The 27,234-nt window shown below is 42.2% G+C and overlaps 1 protein-coding gene, 1 long non-coding RNA gene and 1 pseudogene across 3 annotated transcripts in view; 1 reads left to right on the forward strand and 2 right to left on the reverse strand.

Annotated features, from left to right (window-relative positions):
* Nucleotides 1–14,532, reverse strand: part of SGPP1 (sphingosine-1-phosphate phosphatase 1) — a 43,112-nt gene extending 28,580 nt beyond the window's left edge. Inside the window, exon 1 of one of the 2 annotated variants that reach the window (XM_053602576.1) lies at nt 13,646–14,532. In XM_053602576.1, the coding sequence (XP_053458551.1) occupies nt 13,646–14,329 (684 nt within the window). In that variant the 5' untranslated portion in view covers nt 14,330–14,532. The remainder of the gene's footprint in view (nt 1–13,645) is intronic. The other variant, XM_053602575.1, reaches the window with a different exon arrangement.
* On the forward strand, nt 13,803–19,795 carry LOC128594054 (uncharacterized). The gene is made up of 3 exons (XR_008382477.1): nt 13,803–13,939; nt 18,882–19,037; nt 19,506–19,795. It is a non-coding gene; the product is annotated as an uncharacterized LOC128594054 (long non-coding RNA).
* Nucleotides 19,796–23,458: 3,663 nt separating this feature from the next.
* On the reverse strand, nt 23,459–26,137 carry LOC128594811 (bifunctional methylenetetrahydrofolate dehydrogenase/cyclohydrolase, mitochondrial-like; annotated as a pseudogene).
* Between the last annotated feature and the right edge of the window lie 1,097 nt (nt 26,138–27,234).

The raw sequence follows: 27,234 nt of genomic DNA on the forward strand, positions 1-27,234 counted from the left end.
AGACTCTGTCTCTAAAAAAAGAAAAGAAAAGAAAAGAAAACCCAAAAAACACTTAAATATGAAGCTGTAACAATACCTTTCAACAAAAATGATTTTCTTTTGGAACTAGGCAAACTAAATCTAAAGTACATGTTGAAAAATAAACAAGAGGGTGGCGCCTGTGGCTCAGTAGGCAGGGCGCCAGCCCCATATACTGAAGGTGGTGGATTCGAACCCAGCCACGTCCAAACTGCAACAATAAAAAATAGCTGAGCATTGTGGTGGGTGCCTGTAGTCCCAGCTCCTCGGGAGGCTGAGGCAAGGGAATCGCCTAAGCCCAGGAGTTGGAGGTTGCTGGGAGCTGTGTGACACCACGGCACTCTACCGAGGGTGATAAAGGGAGACTGTCTCTACAAAAAAAAAAAAAGAAAGAAAGAAAAATAAACAGGAATAGCAAGAATAATTCTGAGAAATACTATATAAAGTTATAATAAATATAAAAGTACAGAACTTACACATAAATATCAGACTTATCAATTCTAAATAAAAATACGGATTTAGATCCAAATACATTCTTATACTTACTATATGATAAAAGTGACAGTTCGAGTAAGGAAAAATAGATTATTTAATAAATGTACAATTGGGAAACAGTAAGTTGAATTCCTGCCTAAAAGAAGGAATGGTTCAGGGTGGTGCCTGTAGCTCAGTGGGTTGGGAGCCAGCCACATACACCAAGGCTGGTGGGTTTGAACCCGGCCCCAGCCAAAATGTAACAAAAAAATAGCTGGGCATTGTGGCAGGTGCCTGTAGTCCCAGCTACTCAGGAGGCTGAGGCAAGAGGATCGGCTAAGCCCAGGAGCTGAAGGTTGCTGTGAGCTGTGATGCCACAGCACTCTACTGAGGGCGATAAAGTGAGACTCTGTCTCTACAAAAAAAAAAAAAAAAAAAGGAAGAAACCATAAAGTACTAAAAAAAACCATAGTAGAGATAATTCTAAATATCACACAGAACCTAGAAACTATGAAAGAAAACACTGATACATAAAAATAAATAATTTCTCCTTGTCAGAAAACATCACAAAGTCAGAAGACAATGAACAATTTAGAAAAGTAAGGCAGAAGCGGTGGCACACGGCTGAAGTGCCAACCACTCGAGAGGCTGAGGCAGGAGGAATGCTAGAAGCCAGGAGCTTGAGGCTACAGAGCACTCTCCAGTTTGGGCACATCGTAAGAGCCTATCTCTAAAAAAACAAAACAAAACAAAAAACTCTTAAATAGACCCAATAAGTAGCTCAAGAAAAATGAAAACATATACCCAAGTAAAAACCTATACAGAAATATTCACAGCAGCATTAATCAAAATAACTAAAAAGTGAATCCAAATGTTATCAATTGGTGAAAGGATAAATAAAATACAGAGTGCTTATCCAGTGGAAAATTATTTGGCAATAAGAAGAAATGAAGTACCGGACATATTCTATAATATGAATGAACCTTAAAAACAGTGTAAGCGAAAAAAGTCCATTGCAACAGACTACATGCAGCTTCCATTTGTCTGAAATGTACAGAATATACGAATGCATGGAGACACCAAGTGGATTAGTGGTTATCTAAGGACTTAGCGAAAATGCAAAGTGACTATTATGGCTGTGGGTTCTTTCAGAGGGTGATGAAAATGTTCTAAAGTTGACTGTGGTGATGATTACACAATATAACAAAAGCACTGTATTGCATTTTTTAAAAGAGTAAATTGTACAACAGGTGAATTAGACACATCTCAAAAAGCCGTCATGTATTAGGAAACAAAAAAAAGAACAGTAAGTAGAGGTGAGAGGATTTCTGCTTCTGCCCATAAGGATTAATTGTTGTAAGAACAGCCTTTCTACTGTAAACAACCAAAAACTAGACAAATTATGTGAAACAGCTGTTTTCAGACATTGAACAATAAGCAGCACAGAACTGTGATTCATGAGAAAGAGAAAATAAATGAAACAAGCCCTGTGAGTGCACTAGCTTGCTGCTAGAGGCAGTTTCCAGGCTACAGCACAGGAAGGGGAAGCAAAGCAGAGCCCAGCAACCTCTATGAATTAAGGGGAGACAGACTGGTGTTCTCAGTGATCAAAGAGACTATAATTTGCAGGACAGAATGCTGGAGAGAGCAATCTGCACAGAGAATGAGCCCCAGAGATACGTAAAAGGAACTTGGCAAATGGTTGGCAAGGAACTCATCCACACACGGATGGTGAGAAAGACTGGGGGAAAAATGACTGGAAAGTAGCAAGACAAATAAAGCTCATGTTAAGTTTGGAATTACTTTCCCACCAGGTAGAGTAAAGAAGGAATCAGGTAGGGCAATTAGGTTATCACCTGGCCAGGTGTGGTGTTTCACTCTGGAAGGCCAAGACAGGAGGAGGATCCCTTGAACTCAGGAGTTCAAGACCAGCCTGAGCAAGAGTGAGACCCTCTCTCTACTAAAAATAGATGTCTCTACTAAAAGTAGAAGAATTAGCCAGGCACCTGTAGCCCCAGCTACCTGGGAGGCTGAGGCAGGAGGATCCCTTGACCCCAGGAGTCTGAGATTGCTGTGAGCTAGGCTGACACCACAGCACCATGGCCTGGGCAACACACACACACACAAAAAAAGAAAATGTTATTGAAGAAAATGGTTATCACACAGAGAGAAGGTTATCACCTAAGAAATGAGTCTAAATTAGCTCTAGAGTCATTATGCTGTACCCATCTTAACAAGACTACAAGGGTTATACTGGTAAGTAATTTAACTGCGCACTAGAAAAAAAGCTTTATATTTTTCTTTTGAGACAGAGCCTCAAGCTGTTGCCTTAGGTAGAGTGCCATGGCATCACAGCTCACAGCAACCTCCAACTCCTGGGCTCAAGCGATTCTCCTGCCTCTGCCTCCCAAGTAGCTGGGACTACAGGCGCTTGCCACAACACCTGGCTATTTTTTGGTTGCAGCTGTTATTGTTGTTTGGCAGGCCTGGGCTGGATTCGAACCCGCTAGCTCAGGTGTCTTAGCCACTTGAGCCACAGGGGCCGAGCCGCTTTATACTTTTTAAAGGACTACGACAAAATGTAAAAGCAAAGAAGCAGGAAAATATAATCCATAACCAGGAAAAAATATTAGAAACACACAAAGACAGGCTGGGGGGGGTGGTGGTGGTTCACGCCTGTAATCTTAGCACTCTGGGAAGCCGAGGTGGGTGGATAGCTTGTGCTCAAGAGTTCAAGACCAGCCTGAGCAAAAGTGAGACCCCCATCTCTACTAAAAATAGAAAAACTAACCAGTTTGATGAAAATATTTCAAATCGTATATAAAACCAGCACATTGTATCCCATGATTGCTTTAATGTACACAGCTATAATTTAATAAAAAAAAATTAAAAAAAAAATAGAAAAACTGGAGGCAAAAGGATCGCTTGAGCCTGAGTTGGAGGTTGCTGTGAACTGTGATGCCATGGCACTCTACACAGGGCAACAGCTTGAGACTCTGTCTTAAAAGAAAAAAAAAGAGAAACACACAAACATGAAACAGTGAAATTAGTAGATAAGAACCTTAAAACAGGCTTAATGCCTATAGCTCAGTGGCTAGGGTGCCGACCACATATACCAGGCCTGGTGGGTTCAAACCCAGCCCGGGCCTGTCAAACAACAATGACAACTACAACAAAAGAAATAGCCAGGCGTTGGGGTGCCAGCCACATACATCAGGGTTAGTAGGTTTGAACCTACCCCAGGCCTGCCAAACAACGACAACTACGACAACAACAACAACAAAAGCCGGGTGTTGTGGCGGGTGCCTGTATTCTCAGTTACTTGGGAGGCTGAGGCAAGAGAATAACTTAAGCCCACGAGTTTGAGGTTGCCATGGCTGTGACACCACAGCACTCAATGGAGGGCAACTTAGTGAGACTCCGTCTCAAAAAAAAAAAAAAAAAGCTTGAAAACTGGGGGCAGGACACTATTAATAGAGGGACTTCACCCAGCAAACCCAAGCAGTATAACCTGGCTCATTGTACCATCAATGATTCCTCAACAATAAAAATTTAAATAAAAATAAGCTTGAAAACTTACTCCAAGATATAAAGGAATATAGGAACATGATGGAACAAGGAATGGAAGATTTCATTTAAAAACCCAAATGGAGGGCGGTGTCTGTGGATCAGTGTGTAGGGCGCTGGGCCCATACACAGAGTGGGGAGTTCAAACCCGGCCCCAGCCAAACTGCAACAAAAAAATAGCCAGGCATCGTGGCAGGCGCCTGCAGTCCCAGCTACTTGGGAGGCTGAGGAAGGAGAATTGCCTAAGCCCAGGAGTTGGAGGTTGCTGTGAGCTGTGATGCGACAGCACTCTACTGAGGGTGATAAAGTGAGACTCTGTCACTACAAAAAAAAAAAAAATGGAACTTCTAGATACAAATTATATAGTATCTAAAATTATATCCTAGCCTTCTTGATGAAATTATCAGAAAATTAGACATTGTGGAAGACGAGATGAGTGAATATGAAGCCACAGCAAGCCATTTATTTATTTATTTTTGAGACACAGTCTCACTATGTCACCCTCTATGAGCAACACAGTATTTAAAGTGCTGAAAAGGCCAGGCACAGTGATTCATATCGGCATTCCTAGTGGTTTGGGAGGCCGAGGGAGGAGGATTACTTGAGGACAGGAGTTCAGGACTAGCCTGGGAAACACAGTAAGACCCCGGCTCTACAAAAATTTAAAAAATTTTAGTATGGCATGGGACTACACAAGCTTGTAGTCCCAAGTACTCAGGAGGCTGAGGTGGGAGGATCACTTGAGCCCAGGAGGTGGAGGTTATAATGAGTTATGATTAAACCACTGTACTCACTCTAACTTGGGCAACACAGCGAGACTCTGTTTCTTTTTTTTTTTTTTTTTGAGACTCTGTTTCAAAAAAAAAGAAGTACTGAAAGTAAAAGAAAACAGAACTACCAACCTAAAATTCTATATTTCACTAAAATATTTTTCTAAAATTAAGTCAAAATATTTTTCAAATAAAAAAGCTAAAAAAAAAAATCATTGCCAACAGTATACTAGAAAAACATGTGTGAAGAGGCTCTTTACAGAAGAAAAATTATACTAGCTCCAGAACGATGGTATTAGCACTTTGTATGTGGTATGTTAGACCATCATACAATAATAATGACAACATACTGTGAATTTCACAGCATATGTAGATGTAAGTCCATGACACAACAGTACAAAGGAGCAGAGAGGGAAAAGTGGAAACATAAACATAGGGTTCTTAGGCTACACTTGAAGTTGTACTTAAAGGGATGTATTATTATTTGACAGTGGACAACTAAAAAACAAACAAAAAAGAGATATAATTTAAAAAATATGTAGGTAAAATAACAAGAATCTAATTGAAAAATAAAGAAAACTTTGAATAGACAGTTCATAGAAAAGGAAATTTAAATGATCAATAAACTGGCCAGGCGCCGTGGCTCATGCCTGTAATCCTAGCACCATGGGAGGCTGTGGCAGGTGGACTGCTTAAGCTCAGGAATTCAAGACCAGCCTGAGCAAAAAGCAAGACCCCATCTCTACTAAAAATAAAAAAACTGAGGCAAGAGGATTGCTTGAGCCCAAGAGTTGGAGGTTGCTGTGAGCTATGATGTCACAGCACTCTACGCAGGGTGACAGCTTGAGACTGTCTAAAAAGGGGCAGCGCCTGTGGCTCAACGGAGTAGGGCACTGGCCCCATATGCCAGAGGTGGCGGGTTCAAACCCAACCCCGGCCAAAAACTGCAAAAAAAAAAAAGAAAAGAAAAGAGACCATCTAAAAAAAAAAAAAAGTGATCAATAAACCTATGTAAAGCTCTTCAAATTAATTGATAAATGCAAATTAAATACAATGTTATGATTATTTTGAGCAAAGACCAATAAATTTGTCATTATATTGCAATAGTGAGAATTCAAACACATATATTGTTTCATGCAGTAATGTGTTTGAAATGGATATAAGTTGCCACTGTGTCATTATACTAGCAAATGATTGGAAATATAAAGGTACTAAAATAGTTAACTTATTAAACTATGCTATATTAATATAGCATGCAAATGTGAAAGAATTAGACAGCTGTCCCTATTTAATACAGAATGTACAGTAGTATAGTGTCATTTTGCACCCAAATTGTCTGGGTTTGAATCCAGGCTCTGTCACATAGTAAGGTTGGACAATTAAGTTCACAAACTCATCCTAGAATAAGAGGTACAGCCCTCATTGCCGCATATCACTATAGTCACTGTAAAGAATTCCCCTTAGGAAGCTATGCACAGAAACCAGACACACTTAATTGTCTGACCTCATATTTGCTGAGTGATCTTGGACAAGTTCTTAAGCCTTCTCTGCCTCAGTTCCTTCTATAAACTAATGATACTACTCAGAGTTTTATGAGGATTGAAAGAGTTAAGTTATGTAAGCCATTTCTTAAAAATCACTGGAACAGAACAACAACAAAAAATCACTAGAACAGGCTCGGTGCCTGTAGCTCAGTGACTAGGTCACCAGCCACATACATGAGCTGGTGGGTTTGAACCAGCCAGGGCTTGCCAAACAACAATGACAACTACAACAAAAAAATAGGCGCTGTGATGGGCACCTATAGTCCTAGCTACTCGGGAGGCTGAGGCAAGAGAATCGCTTAAGCCCAAGAGTTTGAGGTCACTGTGAGCTGTGCCACCACGGCACTCTACCAAGGGTGACATAATGAGACTCTTTTAAAAAAAAAATCCCTAGAACATAATTAGTATTCATTATGTATTGGATAAAAGTAAATTCTTCGCAATGTGTTTCTTTTTTTTTTTGAGATAGAGTCTCACTTGGTTGCCCTGGGAAGAGTGCTGTAGCGTCACAGCTCACAGCAACCTCCAACTCTTGGGCTTAAGCTATTCTCTTGTCTCAGCCTCCCAAGTAGCTGGGACTATAGTCCCACTATTTTTAGAGACGGGGGTCTTGGTCTTGCTCAGGCTGGTCTCGAACCTGTGAGCTCAGGCAATCCACCCACCTCGGCCTTCCAGAGTGCTAGGATTACAGGTGTGAGCCACTGAGCCTGTCCTCTTTACAATATATTTCTAAGTCAAAAAACAAGATCCTAAAAAGCATAATATGTTATTACCACTTGTATGTCTATAAAAGTGAAGACTATCTCTGCAAAGCTAAACAAGAAAAGTAAAACAATGAACCCACTGGAAAAGAGATCTTAGATGCTGTGGGACAGAGAAAAAAGAGAAATATATTCCCCTCTTCATATTTTTATGTCAACTTTGAATTTTCTATGATGTATTCACCTATTCTAATAAACAAATAATTTTAAATAAATAGTAATAAACGCTTAAAAAAATCAGGAAAATGTGAATTTCTTTTTTTAATTTTCTTTTCTTTTTTTTGAGATAGAGTCTCATTATGTTTCTGTTGGTAGAATGCTGTGGCGTCATAGCTCACAGCAATTTCCAACTCTTGGGCTTATGCAATTCTCTTGCCTCAGCCTCCCAAGTAGCCGGGACTACAGGCACCCGCCACAATGCCCAGCTATTTTCTTGTTATAGTTGTCACTGTTGTTTAGCTGGCCCAGGTGGGGCTCAAACCTGCCAGCCTTGGTGCATGTGGTTGGCGCCATAACCAGCACCATAACCACTGTGCTACAGGCGCTGAGCACATTTTTTCCATTTTTTTTTTTTTATTTAATTGAGATAGTCTCTCACTTCGTGGCCCTTGGTACAGTGCCATGGCATCATAACTCACAGCAACCTCCAACTCTTGGGTTTAAGTGATTCTCTTGCCTCAGCCTCCCAACTAGCTGGGATTACAGGTGCCTGCCACAACGCTCGGCTTTTTTTTTTTTTGTAGAGATGAGGGTTTCACTCTGGCTTTGGGCTGATCTCCAACCTCTGAGCTTAGGGCAATCCACTCACCTCACCCTCCCAGAGTGCTAGGATTACAGGTTGAGCCACCACGCCAGGCCTGAATAATGTGAATTTCAAACTCAAGTGTCATGCCAGCTAAAAAAGTAGCAAACCAATTTAATATTTTAATAACCTACGTTTCTTCCCAGAGTTATCAGAATGATCAGTTTCTCTTGGATCCTGCAGCCTCCTCTGGTCTTTGTTATTTGTGACCTACTTTTGTAACTTACTTTTTTTTTTTTTGAGACAGAGTCTCACTATGTTGCCTTCGGTAGAGTGCCCTGGCATCAAAGCTCACAGCAACACCAAACTCTTAGGCTTAAGCCATTCTTTTGTCTCAGCCTCCCAAGTACCTGGGACTAAAGGCGCCCACCACAATGCCTGGCTAATTTTTGTTGTAGTTGTCATTGTTGTTTAGCTGGCCTTGGCTGGGTTCAAACCTGTCAGCCTTGGTGTATGCGGCTGGCACTGTAACCATTGTGCTATGGGCACCGAGCCTGTAACTTACTTCTTGCCTTTGTTTTTTTTTTTTTTTTGAGACAGTGTCACTTTGTTGCCAGCCCTAGGTAGAGTGCTGTGGTGTCACAGCTCATAGCAACCTCAAACTCTTGGGCTCTAGCAATTCTCTTGTCTCAGCCTCCTGAGTAGTCAGAACTATAGGTGTCAGCCACAATGCCTGGCTATTTTTAGAGACAGGATCTTGTTATGGGGCAGGCTGGTCTCAAACCTGTGAGCTCAGGCAATCCACTTGCCCTGGTCTCCCAGAGTGCTAGGATTACAGGCGTGAGGCACTGAGCCCGTGCTTCTTGCCCTTCCTCCTTTTATCTTTTCATGACCTCACAGATATCTTCTATTATCTACAATACAGTATTCTAATAGAACATCTTTTGTGCTTTTCACCCCCAAAGCTCTGTTTATCTGATTATTTTATTGGGTGATAAATCAGCATTTTACTTCAATCATCACCTTGTTTAAAACACAAATATTTGAGGCTGGGCCTGGTGGCTTACACCTGTAATCTTAGTATTCTGGGAGGCTGATGCAAGAGGACTGCTTGAACTCCAGAGTTTAAGACCAGCCTGAGCAAAAGCAAGACCCCTCTCTACCAAAACCAGAAAAGGTAGCTGGGCATTGTGGCAGGTACCTGTGGCCCTAGCTACTTGGGAGACTGAGGCAGGAGGACTGCTTGACCCCAGGAGTTTGACGTTGCTATGAGCTAGGTGCCAGTAAGACTCTATCTCAAAAAACGGTGGGGGTTAATCTTTGGGGAACTTTCTCTAGGAAAATCCAATACTCTTTACTTACCTAATGGATCATAATCTCTGGGAGTAAGATGCAGAAATTTGCATTTCAACTCCCCTCTCCCCCCCACCCCCCAAGAATTAATTTTCATATAATGTCCTTTTTTTTTTCTTTCACGACAGAGTCTCATTATGTCACCCTCAATAAAGTGCCATTGAGTCACAGCTCACAGCAACTGCAAACTCTTGGGCTTAAGCGATTCTATTGCCTTAGCCTCCTGAGTAGCTGGGACTACAGGTGCCCACCACAATGCTCAGTTATTTTTGGTTGCAGTTGTGACTGTTGTTTAGCAGGCCTGGGCCACGCTCGAAACCGCCAGCTTTGGTATATGTGGCTGGTACCCTACTCGCTGAGCTACAGGCACCGAGCCCATATACTGTCTTGTTAAGAATAAGTGAGGACTAATGGAACAGAAAGGGTTAATTAAAAGGCTCCATGTAGGTGGTGAATCTTGAGCAAATTTCACGTAGGGTAGGAACATTACATGCAAGGGAGGAGTGAAATAGTGATTCCAAGCCAAAGGGATGGTATTGGAGATAACAAAGTTTCGAGAGATGTTTTAAGCCAATAGAAGTAACCACACCTGCCCCGAGCAAGCAGCTGAGGCCCAGCAGATGAACTGGGCTGTTGGACTGCCAATCAAAACTGGTTATCTGAATTACCAAAATAAGCTTACATTGTAGTTTTTAAATGATCTAGTATTTAATTACCGGTTTAAATGATCGGTAATTTTGTAGGACTGCCAATCAAAACTGATATTAGAAAAACACCAGGCTTCCATTATTAAGTCTTCTCCCAGTTTCCAACATTGTTTTTCATTACCTACTCTGGAAATATAAGCCTGCCTCCAAAGCACAGCAATACTATTAATAATTGACAGATAAGAGGATTAAAACGACTTAAGCAAAGGAAGGTACTTGTGTTTTCAACACATAACAAAGATATTTTAAAAAAGTCTCAAGGTAAAAAAGCCATTTGGGGCTCGGTGCCTATAGCACAGTGGTTGGGGCGTCAGCCACATGCACTGAGGGTGGTGGGTTCGAACCTGGCCTGGGCCAGCTAAACAACAATGACAACTTCAACAAAAAATAGCCAGGCGTAGTGGTGGGTGCCTGTAGTCCCAGCTACTTGGGAGGCTGAGGAAAGAGAATCACTAAACCCAAGAGTTTGAGGTTGCTGTGAGCTGTGATGGCACGGCACTCTACCGAGAGTGACATAGCACCATTTGTGTTTTTATACTAGATTATTACAAACATTTATAAAGATAGAATTTTCATATAAGGGAGCCTTTCTTTCAAAACAGCTAACTGAAAAAATAAATATGCAAATTTAGAAGTTTGTTCAAAAATGTAAAATAAGAAATGTAAACCATTACAGGATTAACTCCAATGTAACTGGTCAGTTTGTGTATCAGTATAACGACAGTTTGAAACTAGGTGATTTCTAACATCCTGCCTAGTTCAAAGTCTTAAACTATAGGATAAACAAGTTCCTCAAACTTTGAATTAAATATACTAGATCATTTAAAAACTATAATGTAGGCGGCGCCTGTGACTCAGTGAATAGGGCGCTGGCCCCATATACCGAGGATGGCGGATTCAAACCCAGCCCCGGCCAAACTGCAGCAACAAAAAAATAGCCGGGCGTTGTGGCGGGCGCCTGTAGTCCCAGCTACTCAGGAGGCTGAGGCAAGAGAGCGTGTAAGCCCAAGAGTTAGAGGTTGCTGTGAGCCGTGTGACAGTGAGACTCTATCTCTACAAAAAAAAAAAACAAAAAAACTATAATGTAAGCTTATTTTGGTAATTCAAATAACCGTGAATACTAGATCATTTAAACCGGTAATTAAATACTAGATCATTTAAAAACTACAATGTAAGCTTATTTTGGTAATTCAGATAACCGTGAAATGTGAGAACACTGATAGCTACATCACATAAACAATCCAGCTATACTGCTCTCAGACTTCCTGTTTAGCATGTGTCCTGAATACAGAAAGAGCAAAAATAGAAACTTCTCTTACTGAGACTGTTAATATCATAGCATACAACATAGCTACTTGCTGAGGTGTTATAATAGGCCCTATTTTTATAGAATCCTAAAAGTCCCATGAAAATAAGAGAAACATCAGCTAGTGAGCAAATACCATGCCAAACACAGTTCACTGACAATCTTATATTATGAACTATTTAGATTAAACGAAAAATTTCAGATATTGATTTATTGTGCAAACAGGCAGCATTGCTTCACAAATAGGAAAAGACTTCCAGACGACTCTTCCCTCCTAATCCTGTCATTCTCACTATGCACATTACATATTTTCCATGTTATTTTAAGAGAGATGCACTACACAGAGGTATCTAGGGGGATAAAGTTTTATCTACACTGAAATCAAATGTGGGATAAGTAAGGTTATCAGAAAGCAGTTTTTGCATTAATGTGTATTTGTCGATCTAAGAAGATTTTGTTCAGTAAAGGGGGAAAATAGAGGATGTCTGCTTCCTTAGAATCGCCATAATCATGCACTTTATTCTTTTTTTCCTTACTGTCACTGAAGACGGAACACACTTTATTCTTAAATTAAGGGACTGATTTACAACATAAGCAAATCTTTTAACAATGTAAAAGACAAATAAAGCAATCCCAGAAATCTAAGAATAAACAGTTCTTCTATACAAAAGACATTTAGTTGGGTTTTTTTTTTTTGCCTTTTCTTGCAAATAAGACACAAGACCAATGCAGAAAGATAATTAGTTTTAAACCTAAGTAACATTTATGGATCATGGAGTACTCAAAATTGGAGGGCCAAAAGAAGTAGGCAAAATAAAAATAACTACCATCAAAAACTCTTTCCTGGCTAGGCACCTGTAGCTCAAGCAGCTAGGGCACCAGCCACATACAATGGAGCTGGTGGGTTCAAATCCAGCCGGGGCCTGCCAAACAATGACAATTTCAACTTAAAAAAATAGCTGGGTGTTGTGGTGGATGTCTGCAGTCCCAGCTACTTGGGAGGCTGAGGCAAGAGAATTGCTTAAGCTCAAGAGTTTGAGGTTGCTCTGAGCTGTGATATCACAGCACTCTACTGAGGGTGACAGCTTGAAGCTCTGTCTCAAAAAAACAAACAAAAAAAACTCTTTTTTGATGGTCAGGCTGACCCTGCTGTCCTATTTGCCACTTTCTTTTTTTTTTTTTTTTTTTGTAGAGACAGAGTCTCACTGTACTGCCCTGGGGTAGAGTGCCGTGCCGTCACACGGCTCACAGCAACCTCTAACTCTCGGGCTTACGCGATTCTCTTGCCTCAGCCTCCCGAGCAGCTGGGACCACAGGCACCCGACACAACGCCCGGCTATTTTTTTTTTGTTGCAGTTTGGCCGGGGCTGGGTTTGAACCCGCCACCCTCGGCATATGGGGCCGGCGCCCTACTCACTGAGCCACAGGCGCCACCCCTATTTGCCACTTTCATAAACCCACCAGTCTGATTAAGGACCCTATCTTTAAGAAAAACTTTTAAACCATGCATTTTTTAGAGTTATTGCAACAATAACACTGTTGTAGCCTAACAATTAATACTTGCAGATCAATGGTCCAGAAGATTATTAAGCCTTCTATCAGCAAAACAGCAACAACATCTCTTGAGACCATGCTCCATTAACTTCCATTAAGGGTAGATTTCAGCTGAAAATTCTTTACTTCACTATTTGGAACTAGCACGTTTGTTTTGAAATTATACTAAGGTTTTATAAACAGCCTCAGTGAATCTAATGACTTTACCTAATACCTATGTCTGAAATAGAGTAAGTTTTAGGGAAAACAAGATATGTTAACTATAAAACTGGGTCATAGTTTCCTAACAATTAGTTACAAGGAAAATACACTTCCACTGTGCATCACAAGAATTAAAGCAGTTTACTTATTTTTTAGAGACAGAGTCTCACTATATCACCCTCGGTAGAGTGCAGAGGCGTCACAGCTCACAGCAACCTCTAACTCTTGAGCGCAAGTGAGCCTCTTGCCTCAGCCTGCCCAGTAGCTGGGACTACAGGCGCCCACCACAACACCCAGCTATTTTTTTGTTGCAGTTTGGCCGGGGCGGGTTTGAATTACCCACTGAGCCCAGTAATTAAAGCAGTTTAAAAACTCAAAGCCCAAGGATAATGTATTACTCCATTAAAGGTGTTCCCTTTGGGTTCTAAGAAGGGCTCTGGTATCACAACAGAAATTATTCCAATCTCTAGGCTTCCCTTATTACTTAATTTTTTTAAACCCAGAAAGGCCTGTTTGAGGAAACTGACAGACGGTAGAAAGACAGATTTTGGAGGGGACTGGCCAAATTTAAAATAACTGTACAGAGCAAAGAGAACTCCAAGCTTTTAATTGCCCCAAGCTGAGCGGGGAAAGGGGAGGGATTCTTACCTGCCAGCGGCCATAGGTCAGGAGGACCATGGAAATGGGGATGGCGGTGCCGGACATGGCATGCGTGGAGGGCATGCTGTACTCGGAGTTGTAGAAGACCTCCAACTTCACCACGGGCGGCGAGGCGGGCCGGGGCCAGCGGATGATGTCCTTGGTGCACTGGCCCAGGTACATGACCAGCACCCAGATGACCACGAGCCTCCGGCCCACCAGGGGGTCCAGGTTCCAGATCCAGAAGGGGAAGAACATGATGTAAAAGAGTTCGTTGCCCAACTCCGTGCCGAAGCAGAACAGGTAGTAGAGCGGCCAGTTGCTCACGCAGGCCAGCTCGCCCTCCTCGCCCGTCAGCGAGTTGCGGCGCAGGGCGCCCGCGCGCAGTGGCGAGGCCGGGCCCAGCTGGGCGGCCAGCCCGTTTCGCACGCCGTTGGGGGCCCCGCCGCCGCCCGGCTTGGCGGGGCACTGATTGCGGTCGCTCTCGGGTGGCCGCGCGTCCCTGGGGGCCCTCGCCTGCCGCTCTCGCCGCCGGGGGTCTCCGGCTCGGGGCGCCTCCGCCTCCTCATCCTCCCTCAGGTCGGCGGAGCGGCTTGGCAGCGCTTCCACCCCGCACAGCCGCTGGAAACGGGCCACTTTCTGCGGCTCCTGCAGCCAGCCGGCCAGTCGGGCCAGGCGCTGCCTCAGCGACATGATAACGGGACCCGCAGGGAAGGCAGGCTGGCCCCCCGCGCAGCCCCGAACCGTCCCCGCGCGCCCGGTCAGCAGCAGCAGCAGCTGCGCCTCCCTCTAACCGCGGGAGTCTGACGGGTGACGGCGCCACAGGCCGCAGAGACCGCTGCGCGCCCCCGCCCCGCGCGCCCCTCCCTTGTCGCGCGCGCTCCGCCTCCTCCCACGGCCTCCACGCGCCCGCGCGCGCCGTGTCCCGCCCCCCGCCGCTCTTATAAGGGCCGCGCAGCGCTTCGCTGCCCTGGGCGCATCCGGCTGCTTCTCAGCGCGGAAGGCCGACAGGCTGTCGTACAAGGTTCTCTGGGATACCCGCCACCTGGCGGTGCTCGGCTGGCAGGCCGTAATGTGTTCCCCCTCCTCCATCTTCAGCATGGGTCTCTGCAGACTAGTGTTGCCGGATTCCCTCTGTGAAACATAGACTTGGAGAGGCCGCGATCTTGGTGCATGCTTTGGAGGGGCCAGTGACCCAGCAGCCGGACTTCCTGCTGGCACAGAATCAAATGGCTAATGATGAATGCAGGCGAAGTAACTATCAGGCGCAGGAATCGCTTGACACAAGTAATTAACAGCTAATTACAGAGCTGTAGTGGGCGACTGATGTCCGGAAAGCTATGTGTAAAGACTAGATGTAGACCCCAAGACAGGACCAGGAAATATAATCAGTAAAATTAACAACTGTGGTCTACAAAAGAAAATCCAATCACCTACAGCTTCAAAATATTGTCATTGGTCAGATGTTTTGACAAACGAGCGCAGATGTTCTTGCCTTAACGTGTAAAAATTCCTTGTAGGGAAGTCTGTCGCTAGAGAGTTTGCACAGAGGAAATGTGGTTCGTGGCTGAATGCCTTGTGTAGATTTTTGAGTTGTATGTATAGTGACTTAAACATAAAATGTCCTTGACTCACAACTTACAAACTCTTTCTTGAGGAAACAGTTTATAAAAGATCTCTCCTCTGTCTCTACAAAAAAAAAAAAAAAAGATCTCTGAACCCTAATTCCAGGAAGTTGTTTCAGGTAAGGAGGATGCCCATAATTAAAGAATTTGAATTACTTACAAGAAACAGGCTGGAAAGTTCCCATGCACTTAAGTCATTAGAAACATTTTTATTTCCCAGGGAAGGTTATTGTCCTCCTCCCTCTCCACTTGCTAAACTGTGGCCATAGAGAGGGGAATAAATCATCCACGCCCTCACAGTATAAAGAAGAGACAGAGGACCATCTCTAGAGTATAAAGCAGATGGCAAGTGTAAAATCAATAAATAAACAACACGCCCTGGAAAGGAGAAGGAACAAGTTTGGGAACAGCAAGAAAGGTGTTAAAAGATCATGTTTAGCTGGATTTTTTTTTTTTTTGGCCGGGGATGGGTTTGAACCTGCCACCTCTGGCATATGGGACAGGCACCCTACTCCTTGAGCCACAGGCACCACCCTAGATGGATTTTAATTAAAGAACAAGTTACGAATAGCTGAAGAAGTCCTCATAAGGGAAAGATAGAGGACAGGGGATAAGAACATGCAAAGATATTTTTGGTAAACAATAGCTCCTAGAACAGTGGTTCTCAACCTTCCTAATGTCATGGGCCCTTTAATACAGTTCACGACCCACAGGTTGAGAACCTAGGAACAGCAATTGGAAAAGGGAGGGTAGGAGGAGGTTGTACAGCCTTGAATGCCAAGCTAGGGATTTTATTTTATACTCAATGGGAGCCATGGAAATCTTTCATACATACACTAGGGAGCGATAACATCAGAACTGTGCTTTTTGAAAGATAATAGGGAAGGAAATCAAAGATGAATTGCCAGAGGTCAGAGACCGAAGGCTAGGTAAATAATTAGAAAATTATTGCAGTAATCAGGTGAGAGAGAATGAAGGCTTGAACTAGAACCAGGTTCTGGGAGTTGGAAGGAAGGAGATAGATTTGAATGAAATTTTGGAATTAGGAAAATAAAGTGTTTTCATTTGGATTCATAGGTCTGCAGGCAAATAGTAAGCCGTCCATCCCTGACTGGAACACGTTGTATGTCTTCTACTGAGGCACTAACAATCTAATGAGGGAGACAAAAACATGAGAAAAGGTGCAAGTATACTCTAAGAAGTATTCTTGCATTCGGGTGAGGCACAGTGGCTCCCACCTGCAATCCTAGCTCTTTAGGAGGCCAAAGTAGGAGGATCTCTTGAGCCCAGAATAGGAAACCAAACCAGGAAATACAGGAAGACGTTGTCTCTACCAGAAAAGGGGGAGGGATTATTCAGATTCATCCAAGAAATTTTCATTCTGGGGACTATTTAGTCCAAAGATGGAAGAGAGAAAGAAAAGTACATAAAATAAAGTAGAAGGTGATCTACTTTGTATCTTTATAGTCCAAAACTAAATCATGACTCTATTAACATTGGTGTATTTTGTCTGAATGCAATATTATTTTCTTTAACATTAGTGTGAGGAAAGATGATGGGAAGATAGGAATTTGGCCTATGACTGCACTAAAGAAGGAAAATAATGCAAGTTGACAAAACTCGAAAGGGCTGACACTGTCCTGCTGGTGTAATAAGTTTTTGTTAATGGTAAGGACAAGGTCATAGCTGTATAACAAAGAGTCATGGTGAAAACAATATTCTGCTGGTTTCTATTTACATTCGCTCTGACCTTTGTATAATAGAATGTCATAAAACTTAATAGGAATTTATACCAAAAGATTCAAATATAGAGTGTCCCCCAAAGTTGCCATATATAGGGAAAAATGGGTAATTGTAGCTAAATGTAACTCAGTTTACAAAATATTCATTATGAAATTTTACAAAGAGGTAGCCAACACATAGTAATTTTTGTAAATATTTTGTAAAATTTTCCCCTACGTATGGTGATTTGGGGGACATTCTATGGCAAGCATTTTTATCATACAGCATAAACATTTAAAAAAATACATTGCTGGCTGGATGCAGTGGCTCACACCTGTAATCCGAGCACTCTGGGAGGCTGAGGCTGGTGGATTGCTTGAGCTCACAAGTTCAAGACCAGCCTAAGCAAAAGTGAGACCTCATCTCTACTAAAAATGGAAAAACTAAAAAAAAAAAAATAGAAAAACTGAGGCCAGAAGATCGCTTGAGTCCAAGAGTTGGAGGTTGCTGCGACTCTGCCTAAAAAAAAATATATATATATATATATTTATATATATATATAACATATATATTTAACTGTCAAGTAAGAACATACTGCCTGGGATTCATATCTTATTTGCAAAACCAAATAAGAATATCTATCATAGGTTCAGTGCCTATAGCTCAGAGGCAAGGGCACCAGCCACATACACCAGAGCTGGTGGGTTCAAATCCAGCCTGGGCCTGCCAAACAATAATGACAACTACAACCAAAAAATAGCCAGGCTTTGTGGTGGGTGCCTGTAGTCCCAGCTACTTGGGACGCAGAGGCAAGAGAATTGCTTAGGCCTAAGAGTTTGGGTTGCTGTGAGCTATGATGCTACAGCACTCTACCGAGGTGACAGCTTGAGACTCTTATTTCCAAAAAAAAAAAAAAGAATATCTACTGGGTGGTGTCTGTGGCTCAGTCAGTAAGGCACCAGCCCCATATACTGAGGGTGGCAGGTTCAAACCCGGCACCAACCAAACTGCAACAACAACAAAATAGCCGGGCGTTGTGGCGGGTGCCTGTAATTCCAGCTACTCGGAGGCTGAGACAGGAGAATTGCTTAAGCCCAAGAGTTTGAGGTTGCTGTGAGCTGTGACGCCACAGCACTCTACTGAGGGGGACATAATAAAACCCTGTCTCAAAAAAAAAAGTCTATGTGAAAAAGATTTTAATATTACATACATTTAAACTGAAATACATAGAAGGACATAAGAAAACTATGAAGCATGGATTAAGATACAATTCTCATATCTATGGTAGATATTATTATTATTATTATTATTATTATTTTTTGTAGAGACAGAGTCTCACTTTATGGCCTCAGTAGAGTGCCAGGGCATCACACAGCTCACAGCAACCTCCAACTCCTGGGCTTAAGCAATTCTGTCTCAGCCTCCCGAGTAGCTGGAATTACAGGCGCCCGCCACAACGCCCGGTTGGTGCCGGGTTTGAATCTACCACCCTCAGTATATGGGGCTGGTGCCTTACTGACTGAGCCACAGACACCACCCGGTAGATATTCTTTTTTTTTCAGTAGCTGAAACTATAGGTGCCTGCCATAACGTCCGGCTATTTTTTTGTTGTAATTGTCATTGTTGTTTGGCAGGCCTGGGCTGGGTTTGAACCCACCAGCTCTGTGTATGTGGCTGGCACTGACATAGATATTCTATAAAGGTAATGTATTACTGCATTTCTAATGAACTTTCATAAAAGTAGTAAGGAAAACAAAATATGCAGTCTTAGCCTAGGATGTTGTACCTTTGACAAGTAATTTAAATTAAGCTTATATTTTAGCATATTGGATTGAAGTGAACTACTGATTCAACTACTTTTACAATGAGGTCAAAGAACTTTATGCGCCTCCTATCAGGCCTGTAATCCTGGCTCTCTGGGAGGCCACGGTAGATGGATTGCCTAACTAAGCTCAGGAGTTGGAGACCAGCCTGAGCAAAACTGAGACCCTGTTTCTGAAAATAACCTGGCGTTGTAGCAGGTGCCTGTACTCCCAGCTGCTTGGGAAGCTGAGGTAAGAGAATTGCTTGAACCCAAAAGTTTGAGGTTGCTGTGCGCTATGACACCATAGGACTCTACTGAGGGGGACATAGTGAGACTCTGTCTCAAAAAAACAAAAACAAACAAAAAAAACCTTGTATTTATGTTGTATCTTTTACTTTCTGTTTTTAAAAATAATTTTCTCCTTATTAAGGAACACATTTCCTAATTAGATGAATGCTTTTTCCCTGCCAGAAACATTACAGTCTATCCTTTCCACAATCATGTTCACTTACTCTAACCCTCCCCACTTTCATGATAGTTCTCCTTCCTTTCTCACCTATGTAAATACAAATAAGAAATAAGTCCTCCTGTATTTGTGAAATGTAATATTTACATTAATTTGTATTAATATAAAATATTTAAAAGATAAAGTTAATGTTTAAAGAAAATTATAATAATCATTTTAAACTGAATATTGTCATTTTTTTTTTTTTTGCAGTTTCTGGCCGGAGCTGGGTTTGAACCCACCACCTTTGGCATATGGGGCCGGCATTCTACTCCTTTGAGCCACAGGCGCTGCCCTGAATATTGTCATTTATTTTCTTTTGCCTACCTAGATCCAAACTTAATTTCTTGTTTGTTAAACTATGAAATGTATGTATTGCAATCTATTTACCATAAATTTTTACTAGAATATTTTTGACATGGTAATATCAGTACATAGAACGGTATAGGAATCAATAGTTGTTATGAATATGTTATTTTGAAAGATTAAGTATGTTTATTAAATTCTTTATATACACCTAAGGATTTTATCCTGCATCTTCTATTAATTTTATTATATTTCTCAAAAATATAATTTCCTCTTAATTCTCAAAAAGATATCTGTCATAGAACAAATGCAAACAAAATGAATGTTTTTTCTCACTTTTGTTTTCAGGGTATAACAGATGCCACAAGAATGTGTGATTTGTATAAGTAAAATTTTATCATTTATGAGTAATGAGTTCTCTATCCTTTCAACTTTCTATGCCCCAGCCTTTGAATCACCTTCTTCCAAGTAACATTCTAAGAGAAAAACCCTTCAGAGAGGCTTTTTGCGGTAGCACAGTGGTTACAGCACCAGCCACATACACCAAGGATGGTGAGTTCAAACCCAGCCCCGACCAGCTAAACAACAATGACAACTACAGTGACAAATAGCCAGGCATTGTGGTGGGCACCTGTAGTTCCAGCTCCTTGGGAGGCTGAGGCAAGAGAATCACTTAAGCCCAAGAGTTTAAGGTTGCTGTGAGCTGTGACACCACAACACTCTATATCTCAAGAAGAAGAAGAAGAAAAAAAAAGGTCTCCTTATCTACTTTTTTTCTACCCTATACAGGCTGAGATGACCATGGACTTCTTTCTATTTTTTTTTTTATTTTTTAGCATAGGTCCACCTACATTGTCCAGGCTGGTCTTGAACTCCTGGACTCAAGTGATCCTCACACCTTGGCTTCCCAAAGTGCTAGGGTTATCAGATGTGAGCTACTGTGCTTGCCCTTAAAAGACTCGTTTTTTGTTATTTTATTTATTTATTTATATTTTGAAACAGAGTCTCCGTTTGTTCCCCTCAGTAGAGTGCTTTGGCATCACAACTCACAGTAACCTCAAACCCTTGGGCTTAAGTGATTCTCTTGCCTGAGCCTCCTGAGTAACTGGGACTACAGGCTCCCACTACAATGCTTGGCTATTTTTAGAGATAAAGTCTCACACCTGTGAGCTCAGGCAATCCACACGCCTTGGTCTCCCAAAGCACTAGGATTACAGGCGTGAGCCATGGCCCTGCCTTTTATTTTTTTCAAATAACTAGATCAGGCATAACAAATTTGAAGACTTTTAAGATCAGCATTAGGAATCAACTCACAGAACTGTGAAAACTGGAAGGGGCTTCCTGATCTCAAGGCTGCGGTAAGCTGTAAGTGTTCCAGGGCACTCCAGCCTGGGTGATACAGCAAGGCCCTGCTTAAAAAAAAAAAAAAAAAAGGAAAGAAAAAGAGAAAAACAATGGCTCAGGGTGGTGCCTGTGGCTCAGTGGGTAGGGTGCTGGCCCCATATACCAAGGGTGGTGGGTTTGAACCTGGCCCCCGCCAAATTGCAACAACAACAAAAAATAACTGGGAATTGTGACGGGCTGTAGTCCCAGTTACTCAGAAGGCTAAGGCAAGAGAATCACTTAAGCCTAGGAGTTGGAGGTTGCTGTGAGCTGTGACGCCACAGCACTCTACAAAGGGCGATAAAGTGAAACTCTGTCTCTAAAAAAAAAAAAAAAAAATGGCTCGGCACCAGAGCACAGTGCTAATGGCACCAGCCACATACACCCAGGGTGGTGGGTTTGAACCCAGTCCAGGCCAGCTAAACAACGGCAACAAAAAAAAAAATAGCCAGGCATTTTGGCAGGTGCCTGTAGTCCCAGCTACTTGGGAGGCTGAGGCAAGAGAATGGCTTAAGCCCAAGAGTTTGAGGTTGTTGTCAGCTGTGACACCACAGTACTCTACCGAGGTCGACATAGTGAGACTCTGCCTCAAAAAAAGAAAAATACAAGGAATGGTATTCTAGGGAGTGGTTAAGGATGTATTTGAGGTCTCAGAAGTCATAGTTGAATCTATAGGAGACCTATAGTGGCTGCTTCAATTAGAAAAAATTATATGTTTAGCTTTTCAGTCCTTCATAATCACTTTCTACCTTAGCAGTTCAGCTTTATTTCCTATGGGAACAAGGACACAGCCTTGTCTTCCAATCAGGCTTCCCTTTTCATTCATAACCACGTTCTACTTCTCTCTGAAACACTGGCTTTCTGTCCTTCTATTTAACTATATCACATCCCATATTTAAGGTTTATATCTTTCATAAAGTACCTGAGAAAATGGACACCTAGCATTATCTTGCTAGAACTCTGTGGAAATGATTCCTATGGTAACCCCTGGGTTGGGCACCCACCTTCTGCTGGGCCAGAAAGTAGTTTCTCTAGGATGTTTGCACTTTGGGACAGGGAGAGAGATTGGGGATATCTCTCTCCAGTGGTTAAAGCTTTAAGTCTAAGCTCAATAACATCGTAGACATCTTTCCTGCTGTTAGACAAAGCTGGTCAGCAGCGAGAGAAAGTGAAACTACCATCCGAAAGCAATAGAAACAAGATTTGTGAAGACCCGTAACAAGGGTTGGGTCCCTTGTTCTGGCTGCTCCCAACACCCACCTCTGCAGCCCTGCCTTTCTCGATCCCTCCTTGGATTTCATGAGCCAATAATTACCCTCTGTATTTAGGTTCGAGTTGAGTTTCTGTTTTTTTTTTTTTTTTTAAAGAAAAACAAAGGGGCAGCACCTGTGGCTAAAAGGAGTAGGGCACCAGCCCCATATACGGGTGGGTTCAAACCTGGCCCCGGCCAAAAACTGCAAAAAAAACCCCCAAAAAACCCTTTAATCATAAGGTCAGATTAAATTCAATATTAACTCAAGTTTTTAAAAATCATTTGGAAAAGCCAACAGAGCACATTACAGAAAAGCCAGCATCTGCTGACATTCTTTGGTGGAAAAGTAAGTTGCATACTTAAATGAGCTGCCGAAATGATTATCAATTCCCAGGTTTTGTTTTTCAAAAATAGGTTTCAAGATAGCTCAAAGAAACGGTGCATACCCCTAACAATATAAAAATTTAATAATGAAATCTAAGTATATAGCAAAAGTCAAATATGATAATGCACATGAATAATTTATAAAATAATATTTTTGGTCCTAGAAAACTAAAATGAGGAGACCTCCCTGATGGTTAATATGCATGTGGGCTAAAGGCAAATAGAACAACTTAAAGATTTTCCCAGTTACTAAGCCACCAAAAAAAGAAAAAAAAAAAAGGAAAAGAAAAAAAAGCTTAGGAAGACTACTAACATGTAGTTAGTAGTTTTTTTTTCTCCTAGCTAATTCAGTTCTACTTGCATAAATCTGATTATCCATCAATACTTATATCTTAATAAATTAGAGTAATTTTTTTTCTACACAATTACCAACATTTTTTCCCTTTCACCTTTTCCCTAATTTTCTCTAGCATTGTTTTTCCTTTGGTTTGATTAGTTGACCTCAAAGGTTTGGAACCTAAAATGAGTATCAACTCCCATTGGAATAGCCTTTGGGAAATGCAATGCTAGAAAAGGCAAATTCTTAAGACAGGTGGCTTGACGAAGCGAGGCATCCATTTTCAGTGGAAAGGTGTTGCCATGTTAGTCCCTGGGCTAATGGCTGCTCTTAACTAGATCAGAGGACCCAGCATGATACTGGGGATCCATGTGCACAAACACCGACCCATTTAAGCTTTCAATAAATACAAAGCATCATTTTAAACTGTTTCAGTAGAATAAATAAAAAATATTGCATTTCTATTGGCCTGCTTTCCTCTTTAAGACAACAAAGACACAACTGTTAATTACTGGCTACATCAAGGTCTTTAGATGTCAGCACTTCCTGCTCTTCGGCCCTCAGCAGTTTTTTTGTTTGTTTTGTAGTGTCTAGACAGTCTCACTCTGTCACCCTTGGTAGAGTGCTGAGATGTCATAGTTCACAGTAACCTCAAGCTCCTGGGCTTGAGTAATCTTCTTGCCTCAGCCTCCCCAGTAGCTGGGACTACAGGTGCCCACCACAACAACCGGCTAGTTTTTCTATATTGAGTAGAGATGGGGTCTTGCTCTCACTCAGGCTGGTCTCAAACTTCTGAGCTCAAAGGATCCTCCAACTTGTGCTTCCCAGAATGCTAGGATTACACGTGATATGCTAGGATTACAGTGGCTAGGAGCCACTGCACCTCACCAGGCCTCAAGAGTTTTTTTCAGCAACAATGGTCTCCTTCATTCGCATTGCCACTGTCATGGGACCAACACCTCCAGGAACTGGAGTGATGTAACCAGTTTTGTTCCCGACTCCTTCAAAATCCACACCTCCAACCAACTTAGGTTTAGCGGTTATGAGCTCTTGAACTCTTATTTATCCCCACATCTATGACTGTTGCTCCTGCTGTGATTAGATTTGGAAGCCTGCAGCAGATGCTACCACATCTACAGAATTGTGTGTTTCCTTAGCTGCCCTTTGGGAACGTATGGGTAACATATCGTAACGGTGGCATCACCTCCTAGGATGTTCACATGCCCCATCTGTGTGTAGTAACATTGCAATAGGCATCCCAATTTTTTGACCTTCTAGCCACAGCTGCCTTCCCTAGGGTTGGAATATTGGAATGCCACAATCAATTATTTTCTACACACGTCGTGGGGTAGCTGGTAACGAATACTGGAACAAACTTATTCTCCCTACGTCAGTTACATGAAGGCATCAACATCCTTGTCTGGAGAAACAGCACTGCAGATTGCAGATCTGTCCCTCATCAGGGTGCTCTGTGAGAGGCAGCTGAACCTTATCATCACTATTTAGTTTGTTGATTAAATTCCACAATTCTGCCTCTGAAATGGAAGCTGATTTCACATTTCTCTCACTGTGGATTCCCACATCTGCAGCTGCTCTGGTTTTGTTGAGGACACAGGAGTGACTTGCAGGGTTCTCTCCGACCAGAATCACCTTCAGGTAGAGTTGTTTATTGTCAGAGGCCACCCACTCTTCCACCTCCTGCTGCACTTCCTGCTTGATCTCCTCGGCCAGTTTCCTTCCAGAAATGACAACAGCTTCCTTTGGAACAGCTGAGAGGATAGCTCTGTGCGGGGTCTCACTCTTGCTCAGGCTGTTCTCAAACTCCTGAGCTCCAGGAATCCACCTGCCTTGGCCTCCCACAGTGCTGGGATTACAGGCGTGAACCAGCAAACCTGGCCCTTGCTTCTCTCTCTTACCACTACCTTATATCCAGCTATTCTTACCCTATGTTCAGTTATTGTAAAGTGAAGTTCCCTGAATATTATTTCCTGCCCTTTTGTGCCCCGGTGTTTTGGCTCAGATTGTTTCTTGCTATCTTGAACTCACTTCCTCCCATATTTACCTCAGCTGGCTAAACCCTTCAAGATTGCCTTTTACATTAGACTGTGAATTAGTTGAAGACAGGAAGAGTATTCCTCATTTCTCTGTTCTTAAAACAGACATGTTTATTGAATAGCTGCATAAATAAATATAAATGAATGAATTTTAGAAACCCATTCCTACAGAATTTTCCTAGAAAAAAAATTTTTTTTGAGACAGAGTCTCACTGTGTCACCCTGGGTAGAGTGCCGTGGCATCAAAGCTCACAGCAAACTCAAACTCATGGGCTTAAGCAATTCTCTTGCCTCAGCCTCCCAAGTAGCTGGGACTACAGGTGCTCGGCACAACATCTGGCTATATTTTTGTTGGAATTTGGCCAGGGCCGGGTTTGGAACCCGCCACTCTTGGTGTATGGGGTGAGCACCCTACTCACTGAACCACAGGAGCCACCGGTTCAGCTATTATTTTGTTGTTGCAGTTGTCATTGTTGTTTTAGCTGGCCCAGGCTGGGTTCAAACCCTCTAGCCTTGGTGTATGTGGCCAGGGCCCTACCCACTGAGTAACGGGCACCACCCCTAGAAAAATATTGAAGCCAGACTCTGGACTTCAAGTGAGATCCTGTCTCTACAAAAAATAGAAAAATTCACTGGGCATGCTAAACTGCACTTGTAGTCCCAGCTACCTGGGAGGCTGAGGCAGGAGGATTGCTTGAACCTAGGAGTTTGAAGTTGCTGTGAGCTGTGATGGTGCCCTGTATCAAAAAAAAAAAAAAAAAATATATATATATATATACTGAAGCCAAAGGATTATTAAAATGTATATGAACCTGATTAGTTCCCTTTTCTGGTCCTTATAGAAATCTTTGAGGAAATCTGATGATCTTAGAGATGCCACAGGTTCTGGTCCAAACCAGTGCTTTCTATAACTATTTGGTAATGAATTCTTTACATTTTTTTCACTTAAATAGTCATTAGGAGGCAACAAGAACATGTCTTTCCCTTTTTAGATAGCCAGTTTTAATAATAAAGGTAACTCTTTTGGATTTATGCAACATGTGTTATCTGATGTGCCTTACAGATAGTAACTTAATTTAATCCTCGCAACAAGCATAAGATGAGTGTTATTTCTATCCTCATCCCACATTATGAAAAATTGAGGGGCAGAAACATTAAAGAAAATATTCAAGGCTGTGGAACTAGTTAAGTAATCGAGCCAGAACCAAAGGCACCTGAAACTCAAGTCCACACTCACATGCGAAGCTCACTATGTTATGTTGCATCCACAAACTCCTAAAACTACCTGTTCTCCTATGACCACCAATATTCAGAAAATTCCATCTTCTGCCTTTTGGCAGATGACCTTCAACTGACTTCCGTGTCCTGAATTTTCACATTATATTTAGTTGATCATTAAGATAAAATAAACATACATTACACAAAATGTTTCATGGAGGAAAAAGGAAGTAGAATCACTTTCCACTCATTTCCATGAAAAAAAAATTGTGCGTTTACCAAATACAAAGCATTAGGCTAAGGGCTGGAGAAGATATGCACAGGACCACAAGAAGCTCATGATTGGACAGCGCCTGTGGCTCAGTCGGTAAGGCACCGGCCCCATATACCGAGGGTGGCAGGTTCAAACCCAGCCCCGGCTGAACTGCAACCAAAAAATAGCTGGGCATTGTGGCGGGCGCCTGTAGTCCCAGCTACTCGGGAGACTGAGGCAAGAGAATCGCGTAAGCCCAGGAGTTGGAGGTTGCTGTGAGCTGTGTGAGGCCACGGCACTTTACCGAGGGCCATAAAGTGAGACTCTGTCTCTACAAAAAAAAAAGGAAGCTCATGATTTAGAAGGGGAGATTTTGGAATGTATACAAATTACTATAACAAAAATGCCCCTTGTATTATGGAATATTATATAACCATTAAAAATGAAATCCTGCCATTTGCAATAACACAGATGGACCTGGAGAACATTATGCTAAGTGAGCTAAGCTGAGCACATAAGGACAACCTCACGCATGCTCACTCTTATGTGGGAGCTAAATGTTAAACACCATTGATCTCCTGGAGACAGAGTGGAGATGAGAATGACGGTTACCAGAGGCAGGAAAGGGTATCAGGGCACTGACAGGGATAAGGTGGGGATGGCTAATAGATGCAAAAATATGGTTAGTTAGATAGAATGAACAATATTTGATAGCATGACAAAGCAACTATAATCAACCATTAGTTAGGACATAC

This window comes from Nycticebus coucang, chromosome 9, assembly GCF_027406575.1.
Source record: "Nycticebus coucang isolate mNycCou1 chromosome 9, mNycCou1.pri, whole genome shotgun sequence".
Lineage (NCBI taxonomy): Eukaryota > Metazoa > Chordata > Mammalia > Primates > Lorisidae > Nycticebus > Nycticebus coucang.